The following is a 23419-nucleotide window of genomic DNA, read 5'->3' as shown; positions in this document are numbered from 1 at the left end:
CTGGGGAGTTGAGTGCCTGGGGTGCTAGAAACATGTGGGGGCCTCTTCACTCACATGGCTGGCACCTGGCAGACACTTGACAGCTGGGCTCAGCTGGGACAGTCAACCAGGCACGTTCCTGTGGCTCTACTTGGTAGCTGTGGCTTCTCATGGCGTGGCAGCTGGATTCCAAAAGGGGACATCCCCAAAGGGAGAATTCTAAGCAAGAACCAGAGGGAAGCTGCATGATCTTTTATGATCTGGCTTTGGAGGTAAATGGTGTCACTTCCACCATACTCTATTAGTCGAAGCAATTGCAAACCTGTCCCTATTCAAGGGAGGGGACATGGCCTCTATTTCTCAATAGAAGGAGTGTCCTGCAATTCAATTCGATTCTGACACTGAGTATCTGGAGTAGCACAGACAGAAGTTGAGGGCTCAGTTCCACAAGTCTGCCCCTCACTTCAGATCCCAGTTGCAACACCAGAGTCCCCAGGCTACCCCTACTCCACCCAACTTGGCTACAAATTTGGGGGTTCCCGTAACCCCTTTCAGATTTGATAGTTGGGTAGAATGACTTGGAGACCTTGGAAAAGCACTTTCTAATGATTTCTGACTTATTATAAAGAATACAATTCAGGAAAAGCCAAATAGAAGAGATGCATAGGGTGGGAGATACAGAGCTTCCATGCCCCCTCTCTCCCTTGCCAGCACATCAACATGTTCACCAACACAAAATTTCCTCCTCATTGTTTCAGTTTTGATCAAGACTTCATTACCTAGACTTGGCTGATGACATCCTTGACCATTGGTGATTGAACTCAATCTCCAGATTCTCTCCCCTCCATAGGTGTTGGGACGTGGGGCTGAAAGTTCCAACTCTAATCACGTGGTTGGTTTTCTGGCCACCAGCCCACATCCTGAAGCTATCTAGGCCCCCCATCAAGTCAGGTCATTGGCAGGCAAGACATTCCTATCACTCAGGAAATTCCAAGGCTTTTAGAAACTGCATGCTAAGAACCAGAGACAAAGAACAAATATGTATATTTTTTGCTATAGCACAACATAATACTAGTTATCTATATGCCTAGCACAGGGCTGGGTGCTGGAAATCTAAAAAAGAAGAAGGTTCAGTGTTTGCTTTTGAGGACCTCTGGTTCTAATGGAGAGGACAGGAACAAAACAAATTTCAGCAAATGCTGTGAAATATGCTCCTCCTGGACTCAAAGCAAGAGTGACTAACTGCACCCTGGCAAGCAGATGCTTTTAGAATTGTTTTCCACTAAAGAAGAAAGGATTTACTTGTTAATATTCCCCTGACTCTTCAGAACGCTATCGTAAGATTTTAACACCGACACATTGCTTGTAAAGTGACGGCTTTTCATACAACTATGAGAGTACAATGATTTCCAAGTCAAATGGTGGAAAATCAGATAGGGAGGAATAGAACACTCAACAACTAGAAGTGATCTCTGTATACAATATTCTTCATAATATTCAGTAAAAATGCAGAAAGGCTCTTGATGTGAAGTGAGTTAGGTTATGTATTTGATACACATGGTGCTGTGTGCCCCTGAGTATTGTACTCTGAACCTCCACACAGAAGTACAAAGGAAGGCCTGTACCCCCAAGTCTAATGTTTGAAAAGATATGTCAAGCTAACAAACTTCCTAGTATATGTTCTGTTCTCCTATTTTGACAAATATATCTTCATAATGACTTGGATAGACCAGGTTCAAGTTTAGGATCTCTTTTGTACTGAAGTACAAAAAGTAGAATAGAAATTAGTGGCCCTACCCTCAGTTTCTCTTTTCCTACTTGCAATGTGGCCTTCCAAGTAATTGTTCCAGATCTTTGTCAGATAGCCTCGCATCTGGCCATTCAATTTGCTCTGAAGATCAGCCAGTGAGAGCCTGGAGACATGGGGGGCTAGGTTATACCCCCTTAGACCAGGAAAGAGGGGCCGACTCTGAGCTCTGAGCTTTAGAGGGCCCAGCTCTGGTCTTCTCCCCATGGGCCAGGCATCTACTGAGTCAAGGAGATGTGCCGCCCTGGGAGCCTGGGAACCCTTTCCTTCTGGGCCAGGCACCAGGTATCCAGTACCTGGTATTCCCTATCTGCTGTGGACTGAATGTTTGAGTCCCCCCACCCAAATTCACGTGTCGAAACCCTAGTCCCCAGTATGATAGTATTCTGAGGTAAGGCCTTCGGGAGGTAATTAATTGGTCGCAAGAGGGAGCCCTTATGATGAGCCCTTACATGATCAGTGCTCTTATAAGAGACAAGAGGGAGGTGATCTCTGTCTCCACCACATGAGGACACAGCAAGAATGTTGCCATCTATAAACCAGGAAGAGACATGAATCAGCTAGCGCCTTCTCCTGGAATTCCCAGCCTTCAGAAGTATGAGAAATAAATGTCTGTTGTTTAAGCCCTCCAGGCTACGGTATTCTGTTGTAACAGCTCAGATAGACTAACTGGGGACCGTCCCAGTGTCCTTGAGCCCACTGCTGGGTCCTGAGTGGGCGTCTTCCTCAGGCCGTCACCATCGTTGACTACTACACTGGTACTTGTATCCCTGGGCCTGAGGGGTAGCCAAGGGTGGCTGTTTACAGGTGTGCGGACATGTAGGCTGGGGTGTCCATTTGTGGGGGACTTGGAGCCAAGCAGGGGACAACCAGGATGGCAGGAAGGGCTGGGTGCTACAGGCCAGCCCTCGCTGTCCCACCACATTCAAAAATCACAAAACTGTACTTAATGGCAACATCAAACTGTCCAACAGGGAAGAAGGAAAAACACCTCTGTGACATAAATAAACCTGGCTCCCACAGAGGGATCACAGCCTAGATCACTAGTTGAGACAGAGAGTATTTCCTAAGGGTGCAGACACATGCCTTACAGTAACCGGACAGAGGGGGAGATCGAACTGCTAAACTGACAGGCCAATTTTTGGAAAAGAAGAACTTGAAGGGAGCACTGACATTGAAGAATAAACTCTACGAAATAAAGAAATGCAAATTCAGCCAATCTCAGAGACCAACTATTATGAAAAGTTGTCCTGGAAGTGAGGAGTGGATTGTTAAACCAGAACTTTCTAGGAGGTAAGATCTTTTCAGGGGTTAAAAGACCATCCAGAGAAAGCCTGTGGATCAGCCTCTGCCACACACACATGCTGGGAACAGGTTGGGCAAGGGCCCAGGGCAAGTAGCTATAGATACCTGTTTCTCCAGCTGCACTTCTTCTAGAACAACCAGCGGTCATGCCCTCACTCGACCCACATTCCTTGAGGCCTATTATACACCGGGTATGGGTTAGATACAAAGAAAGAAGGCAAAATCCCACCTTCATGTCTGTAGTCTGATGGTCTGTAGCAGCAGACCGAAGAACACAGGGAGATACACGAGAGAGCCTGACCTGGCATTCACACACCGTCACCATGTGATCTCAAAGTTATACAGTGTCTCCAGGTCTCAGTGTCTCCAGTTTAACTCTTAGAGTTAAAATGTCATTGCTTTTCATGATTCTTGTAATTAAAGTCTGTAGCTTCATTCGGGGGAAGATGATAAGTTGTAATGTTTTTCAATGAATGATGCAGTTGGGGAACCAAGGAATATGGAGGACAATGACGTTCACACGATTACTGCTGCTTGCTCTTCCCGGGCAACTGAGTTGCCAGTTGCTTCTCCCCGTGAGCATACCTCTGTTTTCTAGATCCAGGGCAGTATTTCCAGATGAGTGGTGTGGTCCCCAAGCTCCCAGCAGGAGCTATTTTTTTTTTTTAAGATTTTATTTATTTATTTGAGAGAGAGAGAGAGCAAGCACGAGTAGGGTGAGGGAGAAGCAGACTCCCCGCTGAGCAGGGAGCCCCACAAGGGGCTCAATCCCAGGACCCCAAGATCACGACCTGAGCCAAAGGCAGACAACCAACTGAGCCACCCAGGTGCCCCTCTAATAGTTTTTTCTAAAGGAGTCTTACCTCATTTGATCTAATGCCATAAAGTAACATTCGAAATGTTCTTTCCCAGTGAAGCTGGAGTTGGAAAGTCATTGCACTAAGTCTTAGATGCCCAGGGAGCAGTTTGATGGCACAACCAAACATCAACTTTTTGTGTCACCTTCTACTGTGGTTCTTTTGCTTTGCTTTCTCTTGCTAATGGCTTTGACCAAGTAAAACATTCCCGTCAGCTTTGTCCCAAATGGAACTAGACAATTTCACCAAGTTCATCTCAAAACTGATTCACCCATAATTCCTCTAATCAGGGGAAGACATAATATCACAAGCCGGCTACCCAAAGACCACCAAGAGACTCTGTTGATTTTCAGATGAAAGATGTAGAGAACCAGACTTGAAGTCTGAGCTTAGTGTGCTTTGGTGGCATGGGGTAGGGCTAAGAATATTCCCAGTCTCTTTTTTACCTTCCTTTCCACAGAAGAGTCTGTCCAAAAGGCAATGAATACTTGCTTCTTGGTGCAACTTAGTCTGGTATGGGAAGGTCAGGTTTTGCAGGATCTGCATCGATAAAACAGCTATAGATTTTGCAGGAAGGCAGCCTTGCACTGGGGTTCCAAACTTTTCAGACGGTAGTCGTGATGTGGGAAAAACCAGTTAGTACAATGCAGTGCTAGTTAAAAGCAGGGTAGATTTCCCTCAAAGGAGCTCTGGAGAAGAGCCAGCTTCATGGGTGTGGGACCTGGGCAAGCACCCAAGGCCTGGCGCTTAGAAGGGCCCCATGCTAGGTTTAATGTGCTATTGTCCCTGTCTGGACATCCTTCATTTTTGGACAAGGGGCTCTGCAGTTTCGTTTTGTACTAGGCAACTTATGGAGCGGATTCTGCTCTGGAATCAGAACTTGTTTGAACTCTGATCCACACTTATTATTATTACTACCACCGTTCTTACTATTTGTGCAACTATTACTACTGCTAGCTATTATTTCCTGGGCTCAGCGGTAGGTGCTGTGCGGGGGGCTTTCCAGCCATCGCTGTTTGAATCCTCACCGCAACGCTACGCTAGTTACCACTGGTGCCTTCCTTTTACAGATGATAACACTGAGGCACAGAGAAATTAAGTAACTTTCTAATCTTGCATATGATCCCAAGTAGTTTCATTTCAGAGCCCGGGCTTATAACCACTGTACTATTAAGCTTTACTCGCTTTGTGACTTTGGGTAAGTTACTTAGCCTCTCTAAACCTAAGGCTTACTATCTGTAAAATGGGTATACTTTGTAGTGGTGAGAACAGAACGATCCATTCCCACACTCAGCCACACACCCGGAACTGAAACCACCCTTAGTGTCTAGTGACATGACTTTGCTGTCTTCATTGGCAAGTCTTTAGCATGTCTTCATTAGCCTGACTTGACTTTTCTAGGACCAGGCAAAGTTTGATTGCCCATTAGAGGAACTTCCTATAAGATGCATCAGCTCTTCAGTGGAAAGCGTCAACAGGAAAGATCCTTTGAAGCTCTCCTCTCCAGATCCTCACCTTGCTGTTTCCAGCAATCCTGGGCTGTCATATCATTCTTACCCAGTCCAAATCAGGTCCTACATTCTAAGACCCACCTTGAGCCAAACGTCTAATTCTCAATTGATTCTGACTTTCCCCTCCCCAATCTGAGACACCACCAGGGTGGAGTTAGTGTTATCTCCTGCGTTAAAGAATAAATTCAATTTTGTTTTATCAACAGAGTCTCCTGGTGGTCTTTGGGGAGCCAGCTTATTGTAGTTGGTACAAATCTCGGACCACAAACTCAGGTGTGTCTGAAATAGATCTCTTCGCTTCTCTGTAACTCCGTTTCTGTGTTTGGTCCCCCATCCCCTTAAGTTGTTGGAGGCTGACTTTCTGACACTTTTGTGTTATAGGGGAGGAAAGACTTCCTCTACCCTCTTAGGTTCTGTGACTGGACCTAAGAGTTAAACTGACAAAAAAACAGGTTAACAGGAGAAAAGAGCACGAGTTTTATTTGATGTGAATATTTTTATATGTACATGGAGGTCTTCAAGTACTAGAAATGAAGCCCTAAAGAAGTAAGTAGGCCTGAGAGCTTCTATCCCATTTTAACAAAAAACTATGCATTGTGCAGATGACAAGACAAATGAAAAGGGCAGTTGGGCTGGGTCAGGAGGCAGGGGGAAAGTGACTTGGAAACATATGGGGGAAATTAATGGAAGATTTTTGTTTATGCAGATTCATCTCTGCTTTGACTCTCCATTTCCAGTAATAAGAATGTTCTCCTCTTCCTGATACCAGGAGGTCACCTTTCTCAGAAAATGTATGCCCTGCTTTTAGGTAGAAATGGGGAGGTCAGAGAGCCATTCCTGCATCTGATGTTCCTCAGTTGTCTTAAGGTCAAAATTACCAGTATGCCAAAGTGGCATATTTTGGGGTGGCATGTCCTGATCTCTTCCAGGGTCCTAGCCCATTCATATTTTCCAGAATTGTGTCCTTGCTCACATGTTACTGGGGAACATATTGGGCAATGTGCTGGGGAAGGTCCTACTAGGTTCTCAATCTCCTTGAACATCCGTCAGCTATTAATGACACAAGTCGCTGCTGAGACCCTCCTGTTCCTTTCAGCAAGCTATCCACATCCATTGGCAGTTGGAGACTTCTAAGTCTCCCTTGACTTCGGACTTGCTAGAACAGAGTTTAGAGTTCAGGGATCTCACTGGGGAAGTTCAAGGTCAATCTGCCTCAGGAGACCATGTGGCCATTTCCCCTTCCAGGGCTTCTCTCAAGGAAACTCTCTGTGGAACCCATCAGCCTTTTCCTTCCAGGTTCTGGTAGCCTACTGCAGGGAAGGAAGTGAGTACTGGCTGAGCCCACACTCCTGTAGATTCAGAATTCCCACCTTTGTTCCTTCTGGTGTCCAAGATAACTTCACTTGAGTGCACCTTAGCTTCCTTGGTATTACCTGTGGGCTCTTTATGGGTATGGCCCATCATGAGACTCTTGGTTTTCCTACAAGCAAAGCCGGAGAAGCATGCTTGCATTGCCCCCAGCTAGGAGCTACCATGTGGGACACATGCCTGCTGGACACTGAAATATAAAATGTTTCTCCCTTTTCTCGGCACACTGGTTCTCTCCTGGGACCAAGGTTTTGTCCCTAGGCTATCATCCTGGGAATCCGGAAGCATGGATTCTTAGTTGTGTCTCAGTTCTGGGGGCTCACGTGTTGCCAAGCATTCGGTGGGGCTGCAGCAGAGTGTGGCATTTGGTCTTCAGTGCCATCTGGCCACATGGATGTTTTCTGAACTACCCTGTTTGACGTTGGTCACTGCCCTCACAGATGACCACTTCTCTCCATCCCTTTCCATCTATGTCATGCTCAAGGATAGAGGACTTGTCCTGCTAACTCCAGAGCATGCTAAGTTCTAGAATCTGAGAGGCTGCCCAAAGCCCTGTCTACCACCACGTAGCCATATGTCTCTGAGATCTTACCCCAGGGCTCCCAAGAAGCACAGATCCTGAGTTCTGGAATCCTCTAATCCACCAATAGGATCTAAGACTTTCCTTGGCCCTGGAAAAAGAATGCTGGGCCCTGTTCTGGTGACATCTGCATAACAAATTACCCCAAAACTTAGGGCCTTAAAGCAACCATTTTATGATGCTCATGGAATCTATATGGGGATACCTTACCTCTCTCTGTTCTGAGGCCTCAGATGGGCACAACTTGATAGCTGGGAGCTGGAATCATCTGGAGGTTTCTTCCTTCACATGTGTGGTTGTGGATGGCACTGGGGACCTCAGCTGGGGCTGCTGGCCAGGACACCTCCTTGTGGCCCCTCCGTGTGACCTGGGCTCCCTCACAACATGGCTGCTCAGGGCTCCACAGGCGAGTGTCTCAGCTCCCAAGCAGAACTGCACGGCCTTTTAAGACGACTCTCAGAACCCACATCCTGCTATTGCCACCAGTCCTCCAGCCTGCCCGGACTCAAGGAGAGGGGCACAGACCCCCCTTTTGAGAAGCCTGCCACAGTCCCATTGTACAGAGACCATGTGGGATGGGGGACATTGTTGTGACCATCTTTGGAAACTGTAACCTGCCACAGCCCCTCCAGGACTCTCCAAGTTTTATTCTGGTTTCCCCATCATCTTTTCCTAGTGTGGGTGGGTGGGGGGATGGGTGCAAAAGAGGACTCCTCTTTTATTTTTTAATCCTTGAACATTTTGGTGATTCTAATAGTCCTCTCTTTCTTCCCCGTCACTGGCTTGTGGAAACCAAGATAGAAATGCTCCTCTTGGGGAACCTGGATGGCTCAGTCGGTTAAGTGTCTGCCTTTAGCTCAGGTCATTATCCCGGGGTCCTGGGACTGAGTCCTGCATCGGGCTCCTTGCTCAGTGGGGAGTCTGCCTGCTTCTCCCTCTGCTTGTGCTCTCTCTCTGTCTCTGTGTCAAATAAATAAATAAAATCTATATGGTGTTTTTTTCTTTTTCAAATAAATAAAATCTAAAAAGAAAAAAAAAATGCTCCTCTTGTTTCCTTTGCAGTCAATGGCTGCTGTTCTTAAATGGCCTGGTGGGAACCATCAGGGGTATCTCTCCAGATACTCTCCCACCACAAGGAAAATAACAAGGATCCCAGAGACCTGTGAGAATTAAAGTGAGAACATACACAAAAACCCTCACAACACACCTGAACTTGAACCTGTCTGCCCTTCCTCTGAAGAGACAACCTCATGCAGGGCATAGCCCTTCTGCGGAGTTGCCTTTGCTAAGCAGGGTTGACTTGAGGAGAGTGAATTAATATAAACTTGGACTTGATGGTAGAGATTCATAAGTAGTCCTTTAAGAGCATCTGAGAGGGAAATGCTGCTTCCTCAGGCCCTTTATGGCTCTAAACTGCCTGGAGCCATTCCACTCACCGGCCTTGCAGCACCCCAAGGGTCACTCTGGCAGCGCCTCATTTCAGACCAGACCGTCTGTGTGAGCTGCTGAGGAAGCCCGCTCTGGGGGGCATTTCGCCGGGCTTAGGGGTGAGCGGTGCTTTCTCAAATTCAATGTCTGCGTCCCCCAAGAGTGGAGTCTTCAAGCCCTGCAGCCTGTGAAGTGACCACTAAATCCTGCAGCTGAGGACAGAAAGGGTAGGAACATATGTCACCCCTGCTGGCAAGGAGTCACCTGTCCCCTCCTCAGGCGGCCAACCTGCAGGACGTACACAACCACTGGTGGTGTCCGTGCAGGGCTCCTGCCTTGAACAATGTTGTGGATAATCTGTTGCCGGCAGTGACAGAGACTCTGCTACCATCTCCTCTGCCCTTTCTTCAGAAAATGGGAGGAAAGTCAAAGTCTCATAATGAAAACAACTTTTCAAGAAAATGTGCGGAGAAATTGCTTTGTCATGTACGGCAAAGGGGAAAGTTGGCCTAAACCCTTCGACTGGGGGCGCAGTTACCCTCTCCAGGCCGGGAAGAGGCTGGCAGTGGGCTCAGACAGGGGAGCTTGTTGTTCGTGCTGTTGGAAGCAGAAAAGGTGACACCTTTGCCTCTCTGTGGTCCCGGCTATAATGCGGCAGTTCTCAGCTGATGCTTTTGTGATCACAACGTTCTTTCTAACACCAGATTCTTTGGCGATCTATGGGCAGCCGTTGAAAGGCGACAACCCGTGCAAAACCAGCCGACAGCCTTTGCCCCACAAACCTGACCACGGCACAGCACAGTGATTGTCTGACTCTACGGTCACTGTCTGGGCCGTTTGGGTGTTTGGACAGAGTGACTGCTGCCTGGGCCGCCCCTCAGGTGCTCTGGGGCCACGTTCTCCCCCGGTCCCATAGGAGGGGTCCTGTCTGTGCAGGGGGCTCTGCGGTGTTCCATGCCTCGCCTCTTACCTTGGCCGCCATGGTACCCGCTCCACGTCACCTGGGTCCGATCGGCCCAGCTCGCCTGCCGTCTGACGGCATGGCCCTGCTGTGCCAACGCTCAGTGGTCGTCAAATGAGTTATATGCACCGAGGACAACCCGTTAGCACGTTTGTGAAGGGATTCCTGCACAAATGGATAATGTGTCCACACGAAGCCTTGTTTGACGTATTAATCTCTACCTAACCAGCAAAATCCCGCCGGCCCGGGTGCCCTCCCGCATGCTCTCCCCTGATGCCCTGTACTCACCAGATATCACCATGTTTGCCATTATGCAGCCAAAGTACCCCTTCCTTGCCCGTCTTCCCTATCAAACCATAGACTCCCCGAGGAAAGGAATGTTTTGCGTGCCACTGTATTCCCAGTCAGGTGCAAGGTGCAAACGGCCTCGCACCTAGCAGGTGTTCAGGTCTAATCCTGTAATGGTTCTACTGAGCTGCATTTTTCTTTTGGTAACTGGCAGACACACTTGGGGAGACCTGATCCCTAATTCTATAGTCTCTCTATGCTTGCACTGAGTCTAGCACTATTTGTCAGAGAGAGAGAGCACAAGCAGGGGGAGTGGCAGAGGGAGAAGCAGACTCCCCGCTAAGCAAGAAGCACCAAAAAAAAAAAAAGTTTGGTGAATGAATTAGCTGGAGGTGTGCTTAAGCCAAAGAGTAAAATGGATGCATTCATTTAGCTAAGCAGCCATCTGCTCATAGTCTTTGGGGACCTCAGTTGGAGGAGGGTGGGGACCTCTTAAGACAGGAAGAGTCACATAGAAGGCTGGTGGCTATGTAGTGGGGGATGGGAAGGGTCAATGCCCAGAAACGTTAGCCTCAGAAGCCCCCAGGAGTGCTCATCTCTGGAAGCGTGTCTGGAAGTGGAGATTTGTGGCTCACTACAAAGGCTGAGGAGTTATTCAGGGCTCCAGGTTTGTCTAGTTGGGCTCCCTCCCAGGTACTGGGGCTCCCATCAGCCAGACCTGGGCACCATGGCCCCGCCTTCCTGCAGTGTTATCCCCGCCCCATGAAGCCGGGTGGAACTCTCCATTCCACATGGGCCCCAGCGAACACTGTTTTCCAACAGAGGAAGGAAGCCCTCCTGGAGGTTTCTCTACAGCAAATGTCTGCCCCACGGCGAGTTCCACATGCCATTTCATAACGTATTTCCCAAAGAAAGAAATAGCTGACATTGGTGGCTCCCGAAGTCGCAGTCAGAAAGCCTTCTCATGTTTATTTATTTCAAATATGTAGGCATTTTTAAATTTGAAACTCACCTCAGTGCATTAGCACGCACAGTAACTGCCTCATAAACCGCTTTCATTCAAAACCCACGGCGATGACATGTACTAAAGGGGAGCGTCAGAAAACCAGGGCAACCAAGAGCCACTCTCTTCAGAACCCGGAGTTGCATATCAGACAGACCAGGATGCTCTGGCTCCTTTAACAACGAGCACTTTCCAGTCAGCGCTGGGCCTCAAACTGTGATCTGAGATCTGCCCGTTGGCACACGCCTGGCACCCCCTAAGTATACAAAAAAATGTCCGTTGAACTGGAGGTAGACCCTCCCATTCAATCAGATTCCTGTTGCTAAAAAGGGAACCCACAATATATAATTTTTTTTTTTTTAAATTTAAATTCAATTAGCCAACATATAGTCCATCATTAGTTTCAGAGGCAGAGTTCAGTGACTCATCAGTTGCCTATAACCCCCAGGGCTCATCACATCATTTTTAAATGAGCTAAGGATTTTCACATACAGGGTTTTTCTGGGTGCCAGATGAGCTTATCCACAACCTTAACAGAATGACTTTTTAAAATGAAAACGAAACGGTCTCTTTGAAGTGTTAAGGAAAGCATCCCCTGGTGTGGCGTTCTGCTCCCGTCCCTGGCTTATGCGACTCTAAGCTCAGCCTGCCATAGGAAACGACTCGGTCCTGTTGGGCTCCTCCAGTTACTCAGTTCCTGGCTTGCCCTGCCTTCACCCCCAATAAAGAGAAGCCCCCCTTCTTTCATAAGCATATGTCATCCCCAGGAGTTGGAATCCTGATGTTTGCTGAGGTTAAGGGCTTATCCCACTGTTCCCCTCTACAGAGCAGCTCTTGGTGGAGAGGGCCTGAGGGGTGGACTGCATCCCAAAGACCGGAAAACACCCTGCCCCATCCTGATCTGCATGCTTTAAGCTGAGGGACAGTCTTGGGGTCATTTGCTCTGAACTTGGGATCATTGCCCTGAATTCTTGTGGTTCTGGAAGGTGCTACGTGTCTGGTCAGAGAGGCAGTCTCAGCTGTGCTTCATAGCGCTGTGGCCAAGGGGGATGGTCCCAACTGTGCAACGAGTCTACAGAGAGGCAGGGCTGCCGTCGCCGCCTCCCCCCACCCCCGGCACCGTGGAAACAGCAGCTGTCCTCAGGTTCTAACCCCAGGCATCCGCCCCGTCACGGTGCCAGCTTTGGGGCACATGTGTGTAACCCAGATACAACTTGGAGACCAGTCTCAGGGTGATGTCATGTTTTTTTAAAAGATTTTATTTATTTATTTGTCAGAGAGAGAGAGCACAAGCAGGGGGAGTGGCAGAGGGAGAAGCAGACTCCCCGCTAAGCAAGGAGCCCAATGTGGGGCTCGATCCCAGGACCCTGGGATCATGACCTGAGCCGAAGGCAGATGCTTAACTGACTGAGCCACCCAGGCACCCCTCTGTGATGTCACATTACAAAAAGTAGTCCAGATATATATTTTGTAAAATATGTTTATATAAAAAAATACATATACAAACACACAGCCTAGTGGAATTCCTTCTCAAACTCATTTCTTTTTTTTTTAAAGATTTTATTTATTTATTTGACAGAGAGAGACACAGCGAGAGAGGGAACACAAGCGGGGGGGGTGGGAGAGGGAGAAGCAGGCTCCCTGCAGAGCAGGGAGCCCGATGCGGGACTCGATCCCAGGACCCTGGGATCATGACCTGAGCTGAAGGCAGTCGCTTAACCAACTGAGCCACCCAGGTGCCCTCAAACTCATTTCTTGACAATCCTTTTAAGACTTTTCTCTCACTCTCAATCTCAGCCTTCCTTCTCTGTACTACATCTCCCAATGAAGACTTCTCTTGCCGTTATGTGCTCCCTGTCTGCTTCCCCACCAGACCTCATTGCTCATGCACTCTGTGCCCCCAGCATGTGTATAATCTTCCTCTGATGATTTTCCTAGTGAGAATTTGCCACCCTGGAACTGGAGTGAGTAAACATGCTCCACTTTGCTGTATGCAGATGGACAAAGTCAACCCACCATGCCCTCCCTCCAAGGGCACGTTGCCCTCCCATCCAGTTCAGGCTACCCTTCTTAACCCATAACATTTGTCCAAAATCCCAGTCTTGGCAGTTCTGTACGCTTCCTTTAGCAAACATTTTCCAATCCAGAAAGGAGCCTGGGACTCTTGCATGGATGAAAGAACCATTCTAGGCCCTGCTTTTCTTGGATATATGTCCCCTTGCTACACTAGAGCACTGCCAGTTGGCAGACGTTTAGTGACACCCAAGGGCTATGTGTCTGAGTCAGGACCCCCTCCTCAGCACCTTGTGTGTTAATACTATTGTCAGAAGATCAGCTGCTTCACCTCTCACCACCTCCCATTGTATTTCTCATCTTTAAATCAGAGTGGAACTAGGTTCTGAGCTATAGAGGATTGCCTCATCTTTGTAGACCTCTCAAACTTTCAGCAAAGTATTCCCCAGTTGTAGAATCTTGATGGCCTTGAGTTTCCTAGTAATAATACTAGCATTTATAGTGCTTGTTACAAACCAGAAATTCTTCTAAACTCTTTGAATGAAATGTCTCGTGTAATCCTTATGGCAAACCCAATGAGGTTCATACTATTCTAAAAGTCATCCTATGCCGTGTAATAGAAACAGAAAACAAGGCCCACAGAGGTTGAACATCGCTCAAAGTCCTTGTTCACTAAGTGCAGGACCAGGGATTTGAACCCAGGATCTCTGACTCTAAATCCTATTCTAGGTACACAGTCTCAGAGCAGTAATCACACCTTTCAAAAGTCATCAGCAACCTAATGACTGAGCCAGGGCCAATTTTATACCCTGAAATTATAGCATGCCAGCACCCCTAACTTTCTACATTGTATTAGAGTTATTTCCTCCTGGTTTTCTTCCCTGCTCAACTAAACCATAAGCTCCTGAGGACAGGGATGTTACTAGGTCTTACTCCCTGCCTGGATACAGTCACGGGACTTAATAAATGGTGCAGAACTCCGTTTAGTGCTGACTATGGTAGCCATGTGGGTACACCATTCAGATCTACCTTCAAGAATCTGCCATCCAGCTGTGAGGAGTGCAGTTGGCTGGCAACCCTGAGCTGCAGTTGATAATGTTGGAGCTGAGACTGTGCTCTTTGCACACAGCCCCCAGCCCATGACTGGGCAGGTGACAGTACTAAGGTCTAGTCATCTCTTTTCAACATGGGGCTTCTTTACTGGGCAATCTTCCCTTAGAGCTCCCTGTCAAGTTGGATGGGACTTTGTCGTACCTGCGTCACACTGGGAGGTATCTGCCAAATTCTGCTTCCTTCCCCCTTTCCTCACATGGAGGTCAGACTAATGTTGAGATCTGAAGGCTTTCACTGCCCAGTCTTGCTTTGTCTCCTTCAGTCTTTCACAGGCTTGCCCCAAATAAACCTCTTACATTCTTAACTTGGCCTCTGCTGCCTGAAGGACCCGAATTGACAGAGTGACCAATCTGATGTTCTTCAGATCTCCTGCCACGGGGAGCATAGTTGATTGACAGCCTCAGCCACCGCCCCTCTGGGCCCACCACTGCAATCCTGCTGAGGCCACATTCCTCCAGGCTGCTCCCAGATATGCAGAGCAAGCTAGGGAGTGATACAGAACCCCTCTGACGGGTGATTTTGGCTTGAGGACTCCCCAGCAGCCTGGCCAAACCTTCCATGAATGGTGCCAGAGTCTGGGACTCTTCTTCCCCTGTCCTCCTTCCATCCCTTCTCCCTTTCACAAGTGTCAGAGACTTCCTTGGGTCCCTCTCCTTTATCCTTCATAGACACGTCCCAATAAATCTGTTCTGCTTCTTGGAGAACCTGAACTAACAGAAGTGGTACTGGGAGCACGGGTGTCAGGTCTAGCAAATAAAAATACAGGATTCCACCAGTCACACTTGCGTTTTAGACTGATAATAAATTTTTAAGCATAAGTATATCCCAAATATTGCATGGAATACAGTTATACTAAAAAAAATTCATCGTTAATCTGAAATTCAAATTTACCTGAGTGTTTTGTATTTTATCTGGCAACCTTAGACAGGAGTAATGCAAGGAAACAGGCATTAAGATAAATTCATGCACATCCTGGTGGGCAGAGAGGACACTGTGTTCCACATACCCGAGCAGGGCACAATTGCTAAAGATTTTGTTGGTGGTGACCTGGGAAAACGTCCTGGCAGGAGTGAAGGCCCATATAGGTGTGATGATGTAGCCCTTGGAAGATGTGGATGGAAGAGTGCCTACAAGGACAGTGGGGATGGCTGGTTACTGCTGGGTTGCACTGACGCTCTGCGAGGGACAGTGAGAAATTGAAGGCCAGTAACAACCAGCTAATGGGTTACTTGAGAGCCAGAGGACCTCTTGGGTAGCCAAAGAGTGGCCTTTTTCTCCTATAGAGGAAGAGCAAACACAGCCAAGCAGCATCCTGAGGACTGAAGTGTTGAGTCACAGAGCTCCAGTCACAATGCTTAAATGCTCAGTCCAGGCAGGTTGGTTATGCTGCTTGGCTGAGAAAAGCTGAGACTCTGAAATATGGGATAGAAACATCTGGATGGCCCCCCTGCCCGCCCCGCCCAGTTAGAGTGAGTGGCCGCTCACAGAGGCCAGGTAATAAATGGAGACCAGGCTATAGTCCAGCTCACCATGGACCCCCTGGGTCTGCAGTGGCCACCTCCCCTGATGTCGAGCATATCATTGGAACTGACGTACTTGGCAGTTGGAGTAATCTCCACGCTGGATCCTTGGACTGACTGCGGGTTAAGAATTCTCAAAGTAAGCATGGCCAAGTGGAAACCCTTGAGATGGCTCCCTCCCCATGGATTGAGGTCATGAATCCAAAATACCACACCCCAGGGCATGAGGTGGAGATTAGTGCCACTATTAAAGAATAGTTTCCCATAGTCCTGGATTGATCCTAGCTCCCTGGAGTACATGAAGTCCCCTGGGCAAGTGTGAGTGTGGGACGTTTCCACTGATGGCCAGGTCCGACCCAGATCCAGATGAGCCCTTGGCAGCCCCAGGCTGCCAAACCTTGTAAGTTTTGCTTAAAAAAATAATAAACTCGGAGCGTGGCCTTCTCCCCTCCCCGCGATGGTGCGTGCTCGTCCATTGATATCTGTGTACTCCAAAAAGGGGGAATCATCTGGCAAAAATGTTACTTTGCCTGCTGTGTTCAAGGCTCCCATTCTACCTGATATCGTGAACTTTGTTCACACCAACTTGCGCAAAAACAACAGTCATACGCTGTCAGTGAATTAGCAGGTCATCAAACCCGTGCTGAGTCTTGGGGTACTGGCAGAGCTGTGGCTTGAATTCCCAGAGTTCAAGGCGGAGGGACTCACCGTTCTGGCCAGGGTACTTTTGGAAATGTGTGTTGTGAGGGCCGTGTGTTTGCACCAACCAAAACCCGGTGCCATTGGCATCGCAGAGTGAACACAACACAGAAGCGATATGCCATCTGCTCTGCCCAGGCTGCCTCAGCCTTGCCAGTGCTGGTCATGGCTAAAGGTCATCGTATTGAGGAAGTTCCTGACCTTCCTTTGGTGGTTGAAGATGAAGTCGAAGGCTACAAGAGGACCAAGGAGGCTGTTTTGCTTCTTAAGAAACTAAAAGCCTGGAATGATATCAAAAAGGTCTATGCATCTCAGCGAATGAGAGCTGGCAAGGGCAAAATGAGAAACCGTCATCGCATCCAGCGCGGGGGACCCTGCATCATCTACAGTGAAGACAACGGTATAATCAAGGCCTTCAGAAACATCCCTGGAATTACTTTACTTAATGTAAGCAAACTGAACATTTTGAAACTTGCTCCTGGTGGGCATGTGGGACGTTTCTGCATTTGGACTGAAAGTGCTTTCTGCAAGTTAGATGATCTGTATGGCACTTGGCGTAAGGCTGCCTCCCTCAAGAGTAACTACAACCTTCCCAGGTATAAGATGCTTAATACAGACCTTAGCAGAATCTTGAAAAGTCCAGAGATCCAAAGAGCCCTCCGAGCACCACGCAAGAAGATTCATCGCAGAGTCCTGAAGAAGAATCCACTGAAGAACCTGAGAATCATGTTGAAGCTAAACCCATGTGCAAAGACCATGCGCCGGAATACCATTCTTCGCCAGGCCAAGAATCACAAACTCCGGATGGATAAGGCGGTAGCAGCCTTAGAAGCCAAATCAGATGAGAAGGGGGTTCCAGGCAAGAAGCCTGTGGTAGGGAAGAAAGGAAAGAAGGCTGTTGGTGTGAAGAAGCAGAAGAAACCTGTGGTGGGGAAAAAGGCTGCAGATATCAAGAAACCAGCAGCTGACAAGAAGCCTGCAGAAAAGAAACCCACTGCGGAGAAGCCTGCTGCCTAAAAACTTATGTTTATTCTAAAAGTCAAATCATTTTGGACAGCTAATTTTGAATAAATACCTGATCAAAGCCAAAAAAATAAAGAAATAAACTCACCCTCAGAAGCATGTAAAATGGAGATCCTTAATGCAGGTAGTAATTTGAGTTTCCTGAATAGGCCATTTTTTTTAAATGCAGAAGACTCTTAGACGATGTATAGAGACATTTAATTCTATTATCCCCAAGATTTCATAAGAAAAAGATAAAACAGATTTTTTATACGACCTTAATTAACCTAAAATGATGATTAGAAAGGTCATATATTTCCATTTATTAAATGTTTTCTGTGAACAAGCTGACCTGCAAATTTCTGTCTCTGAAGATACAGACAAAATTAAATGTTTTATTGAACTGAATTAAAGATGACTTCATAATCAGGGAAGAAAGATTCATAAAAGCTTTTATCACACGTGATTTGCCAACATGTGGTATCTTCTCTCAAATTGATTTTTCAGAGGCATTAGACTTTATTGAGGCAATGCCAAACTTAACAGAATTTTTATCCATATCTTTCAGAAAAACCCAGACCTTTATGATTCATCTGGAAGTGGAAAATTACACTATAATTCTCCATAGTTCAGTTAATAGTTTAAAAAAAAAAAAAGCACATTAATACAACCTCTAGTATACCTTCCCCTGCTAAAAAACCATCAAAAGTAAATACGTAAGGTGAAAATATACATAGGTAAGAATTTTCAACTTTGTTAGTACAGTATTTAATGTTACAATGACCTAATCCAACAAAATTAGGATTTGGCACTGGCTGATTCTTTTGGATGTGATAAATAAAAGCAAAATCTATATTCAGATAAATCTTTTTTCTCCAGAAAGACAAGGCTTACGGTCTGTATGTAGCACACCCCTGGTGGTAGTAGAAGGCATGCAACAGGTCGGGGAGTAGGGGTTAAACGAAGATGCACTCAAATCTCCCTTGGATGGCTTTGAAAGCGGGAATGAATGAACATTGTTTTAATGGGTTAGACACTCAAAGGCAAGAGGATGATTCAAGCCTCCTGCTGGTCCTGAGCCTCCACAGTGTCATATGGTTGCCAGAGTCACCCTCGAGCATCCAGTCCACAGCGTGTACTGAGGGCCAGCTAGAGGGGCTCTGGGCTGGCAGATGCAGAGGAGGGTGGCTTGGCTCTACGTTCCCAGTGCTCAGTCTTCTTGGGGAGACAGACACCTACCTCACTCTGCAGAACAGTGTGGTTCATGCTATAAGAAGCCAGGATGCTGTGAGTACCCAGAGGACAATGTGTCCTACTGAGGCACTCTCCTCAAGCCCGTCAGTGGGTCCCACCTGTCCCAAAGTTGATACTCAAAGCCTGTAATCCCCTAGCGTGTTAGTCCTCAAAATGTGGCTCCCGGGTGCAGGGGAGCTCCTCAGACTCGTTCAGGGAGTCAGCCAGCTCACGCTATCTTCATAACGATACTAAGATATTATTTGTTGTTCTTACTGTGTTGACATTGGCATTGAGGGTATAAGAGCAATGGGGAGAAGACTGTTGGAGCCCGAGCATGAATCAAGGCAGGGATACACAGCAGTCCCTGGGCCTCGCCGCCTTCCACGAACGGCCAGCTTCACTTAAGAATGTCCCTGAGAAAGCAGTAAAAATTATTTTTATTCAATCTCCACCCTTGAGTACAGTCTTTTGAAATATTGTGTGATGCTAGGGGAAGGGCACCTAAGCGTTTCGGCTGCATACACAAGTACAGCGACTGCCTTTGAGGAATATTGCAATTGTTTGAGTTGCGAGCTGAATTAGCCACTCTTTCCAAGGAAGACAATTTTTACCTGAGAAAAGGACTGTCAGACAAATTACTGTTATCAGGTGTGGATATTTGGCAGCCTCTTTTCTTGAAAATGAATAAAATCAGCATGTCTGTCATAGAGAAAACTGGCTGTATTTGTTGCCAGTGATAACATTTGAGCTTTCAAGCAAACATTAGGATTTTGGAAATTCTATGTGCTTGGCAGCTTCTCAATTCTGAAAGTTGGCTATACACGAACATGGCAACATATGGAAGATCTGCCTATCTCAGTGAACAAGTATTTTCCAAATGACCAATGCATGATGTTACAAAATCAAGCTTGGGTAAAAGATCCATTCTAAGTATAAGATATACCAGTTTTTTTTTTTTTAAAGATTTTATTTATTTGAGAGAGAGAGAGAGAGCACATGGCAGGGGAGGGTCAGAGGGAGAAGCAGACCCTCTGCCGAGCAGGGAGCCCGATGCGGGACTCAATCCCGGGACTCCAGGATCATGACCTGAGCCGAAGGCAGTCACTTAACCAACTGAGCCACCCAGGCGCCCTAAGATATACCAGTTTTAATGTCACAGACTATGAAAAGTTCATTGATACAGTTTTGGATTTCACAATGCAACTAACCTTTAAGAAACTACAACTTACTGAGTTTTGGTATTGTAAAAAAAAAATATCCACAATAATCCAAAAGAACTATTATTAAAATACGCTCCTTTTCTCAACTTTGTATCTGTGAAGAGGGATTTTCTTCATACGTTTTAACCAAAACAACATATTAAAACAGACTGAAGGCAGAAGATATGAGAACCCAGCTGTCTTCCATTAAGCCAAGCCAGACGTTAAAAAGATTTGAAAATGTGAAATAATGCCAATCTTCATTAAATTTTTTTTCAGAAAAGTTACTTTTCATAAAAAAATGCTATTTCTGTTGACATGTGATGGGTTTATTATTTTTTTTGTTTTGGAAATGTTCTTTTTCATTAAAAATAGGCTGTTAAGGTGGGATGGTTTTATTATTGCTATTTTTAATGAATTAACAAATATTTAAGTGTTACCAGTTTCTGGAGTGCCTGGGTGGTGCAGTTGATTAAGCATCCGACTCTTGGTTTCAGCTCAGGTTGTGATCTCAGAGTGGTGAGATCGAGCCCTAGGTCGGGCTCCACATTCATTGCGGAGTCTGCTTGAGTTTCTCTCTCGCTCTCCTTCTGCCCCTCCTGCTCGTGCTCTCTCTCTCCCTCTCTCTCTAATAAATAAATAAATCTTAAAAAAAAAAAAGAGTTATCAGTTTCTGAATGTGGTCAATACTGATAGATAAGACCCATATAAACAAAAGCTCTTTGGAGGTCTTCAATAATTTTTAAAATTGTAATGGGGTTCTGAGATCAAAAAGTTTGAGAACCACTGCATTAGCCTATCAGGCCCTTCACAATCTTTCCAATTTTTTTCCTGACCTTTCCCTTCCCATCACCTTCCCCTCCTTCCGCCACCACCCCTCTGTCCGGTAATGCCAAATGCCTTTCTGGCCCCCCAAATAGGCTGCACTCCTTGTTACTGTTCTTTTGAATGCCCTCTCTGCTATCACTCCTTGTCAGGTTTCTATTCATCCTCTTAAAATCAAGTTCAGTAAAAATTTCCCTCATTGCCCCACAGAGCTAGTTACACCCTCCCGGGGGCCCCAGGGGCCTTGTGCAGAGCAGGGATCTTGAGAAATCATTTTGTATGAGATTGTTTACACATCTGTCTTTCCCTCTATGCTGCAGGCTCCTCAGGGCAAGGAACAATCTTCTTCACCCTTAAAACTCCAGCAGCTAGCCTGGCTCCAAGCACACTGTTGATGCTCAACAAATTCAAGAAGAAAAGTGGCAGAGGAGAGGAATTGCATCTCACTCTCCTGCCCTGACCTGAGGACTCTGGGGCAGAGACAGGGATCGTAGTGGGAGGTGTGGCAAGGCATTCCCCAGAAGAGGGCCTGTGTTATACACACTGGAACCCTAGCTGCCTAGCACACACACAAACCTTCTTCCTTCCCCTACGTACTTCCAGAAATGTCTTCTAACAGAAGCCAGAGATCCCCACACACAGATTTAAGCATGCACTCCCTCCCCAGAGGAAATCATCGAGAATCCTATCCTATAGTCACCAGAGATGATGTCATGACACCACTCTTCCCTGACAGCCGGATCTTTGGGATGCACCTGTCTTAGATATCCTGCCACCTTGGGATGAGATGGTCAATTTTATCATCAGCCCAATCACCTCTAAAGTCCAATGATTGAGGGGTGAGGAGAGGGACAAGGGAAGAGAAGAAAACTCTGTATTTAAATTATAATTCCCATCGTAAAAGGAAAAATGATTTTTTGAGGAGTGCTGGAATGAGTTACCTTTCAGCAGCAACGAAAATGCAGATGGTGGCACTTTCCTCGTCTCTGTAACTAAGGTTGGGGTGACAGGATTTGTGATCCTCTTCTGGTCAGCCAAGTCATGTTTCTCTTTGATCAGCATCTTGGCTGCTGCCTGGTTTAGCAAATCCTCTTTCCCAGTCCTTTTTTTTTTTTTCCTCTATGAACTAATACCAGTGGTTTAGTTTTGTGATTATCTTTATGAAAAGTCTTCTTCAATTATGGAGGCTCTAGTTTTGGGAGTCCACTCAGATGAATGTACTGAAGAACCCATAAAATATTGTGTGTGTGGGTAGCAAGAATTAAATGGTAGCTTACTGTTCTTTATTAGCAAATGGCCCTCCAGCTTCTAAAAATGAAAAGGGGACTCAAGAGTCTATTGAAGAAAGCTGCTCATGTGCACGCAGATAGAGAAACCTGACCTTTGCTAGGAGCACGTCAGAACACGTGCAGTTTCCAGAGTAATCTATCACCTCTTCCAAAGGGAGCGAATTAAGTTTCAATACAGAAATAAAATAGATCATTTTTCCTTCAGTAAAGGATTCATTTAGCCATAATCATCAGTTAGCTCTATTGTTTGTCAGGTAGGAGAGATTCTGAGAGGTGGTACAAATCTCAGCAGAACAAATAAAAAACGCCAGGGGGGCAAACCAGAAAAAGGGAATGCATCTTTAAACTGATTTTAAAAGAGCAAAACGTGATTTGCAAGAAAAGTGTGTTGGGGATAATAGCCAGCTTTGCCGTCTCTGGCTACTTGAAGCGATTTATTCTGACCAGCCAGCCCCAATGGCATGTGTGAGGACCACAGAGAGGCACATCGTTTCCCAAAAGGAGAAAATACTTTTGGACTCAGCAGCTGGTAAATTCTAGGAAGGAGAAAACTCATGGAGTTGGGAAAATAAAGCTTTACTGTGAAACATATAATAAGATACAGGCCGATTTTTGAACTCTCTACCTGCAGAAACGCAACAAAGTTGGAATCTCATCTTCAAGTGGCAACTAATTTATTCATTTGTAAGAATAAAATCAATTTGAATTCTGAGAGGAGTTGCTCTTCTATGGAGAAATGGAAATCACATAAAACAATCTCAATCTGGATCCACAACATCTAAAATTAAACTCTGCTGAGGACAGGTCAGTCACAGGGATTTTGCCTCACGACCGCAGAATGATTTTTCATGCCCGATCATTTGTGCCAAAGATGCTTCCAGCCTTCTCAACAGCATGGCGCATAAGCTGGAAAAGCTCAACCAGGACCAAAGCATCTCTTGGTTTCCCGAAATAAGACATAGCTTCTTCTGTTGTGGTGTGTAGGTTTATACAAAGTGGCTTTAAGAAAGCATGTCCCGCCACCATCACACACACACTCCTCAGCAGTTCGCACTGAATTGTGATATGAACGTTTTTACTTTGCTCTCAGGTATTATAACGTGGTCAACAGAATTTTATTTCATAGAGTGTCATTATCATTTGCTGGTATTTCAATTTATGATCTACTGTTTCAAGGTTCTTTCACATTGCTCGATCTAAAGAATTAAAAATCGACAGTGCCAAGCTGATGCAGGAAGGCTTCTCCGTTTTCAGTGACGATGGCATGGTGAGAATCAGACAGGGTCTTGCCCCGAGATGATGCTCGGCACCAGGTGAGCAAGTGGTGGTGACTACACATTATTGATCTTATCGAGCTAACATTTACTGAATATTTGCTACGTGATAGACACCATGCCCAATGCTTTATAGGTACTCTCTTATTTCTTTCAACCACC

General features: G+C 46.3%; 1 protein-coding gene across 1 annotated transcript; it reads left to right on the top strand.

Moving 5' to 3' along the window:
• The first annotated feature begins 16187 nt into the window (after nucleotides 1-16187).
• Nucleotides 16188-17531, top strand: LOC123837070 (large ribosomal subunit protein uL4-like). Its single transcript, XM_045866049.2, is given in 2 exon segments — nucleotides 16188-16332; nucleotides 16335-17531. Coding segments are annotated over 2 exon segments (1257 nt in total). The 5' UTR covers nucleotides 16188-16190; the 3' UTR covers nucleotides 17450-17531.
• The last annotated feature ends 5888 nt before the right edge of the window (nucleotides 17532-23419 follow it).

This window comes from Mirounga angustirostris, unplaced genomic scaffold, assembly GCF_029215605.1.
Source record: "Mirounga angustirostris isolate CCGP_5_RB_7025 unplaced genomic scaffold, mMirAng1.0.hap1 SCAF_8, whole genome shotgun sequence".
NCBI lineage: Eukaryota > Metazoa > Chordata > Mammalia > Carnivora > Phocidae > Mirounga > Mirounga angustirostris.
The sequence above is the reverse complement of the archived record's forward strand: the minus strand, read 5'-3'. Positions and strand labels throughout refer to the sequence as shown.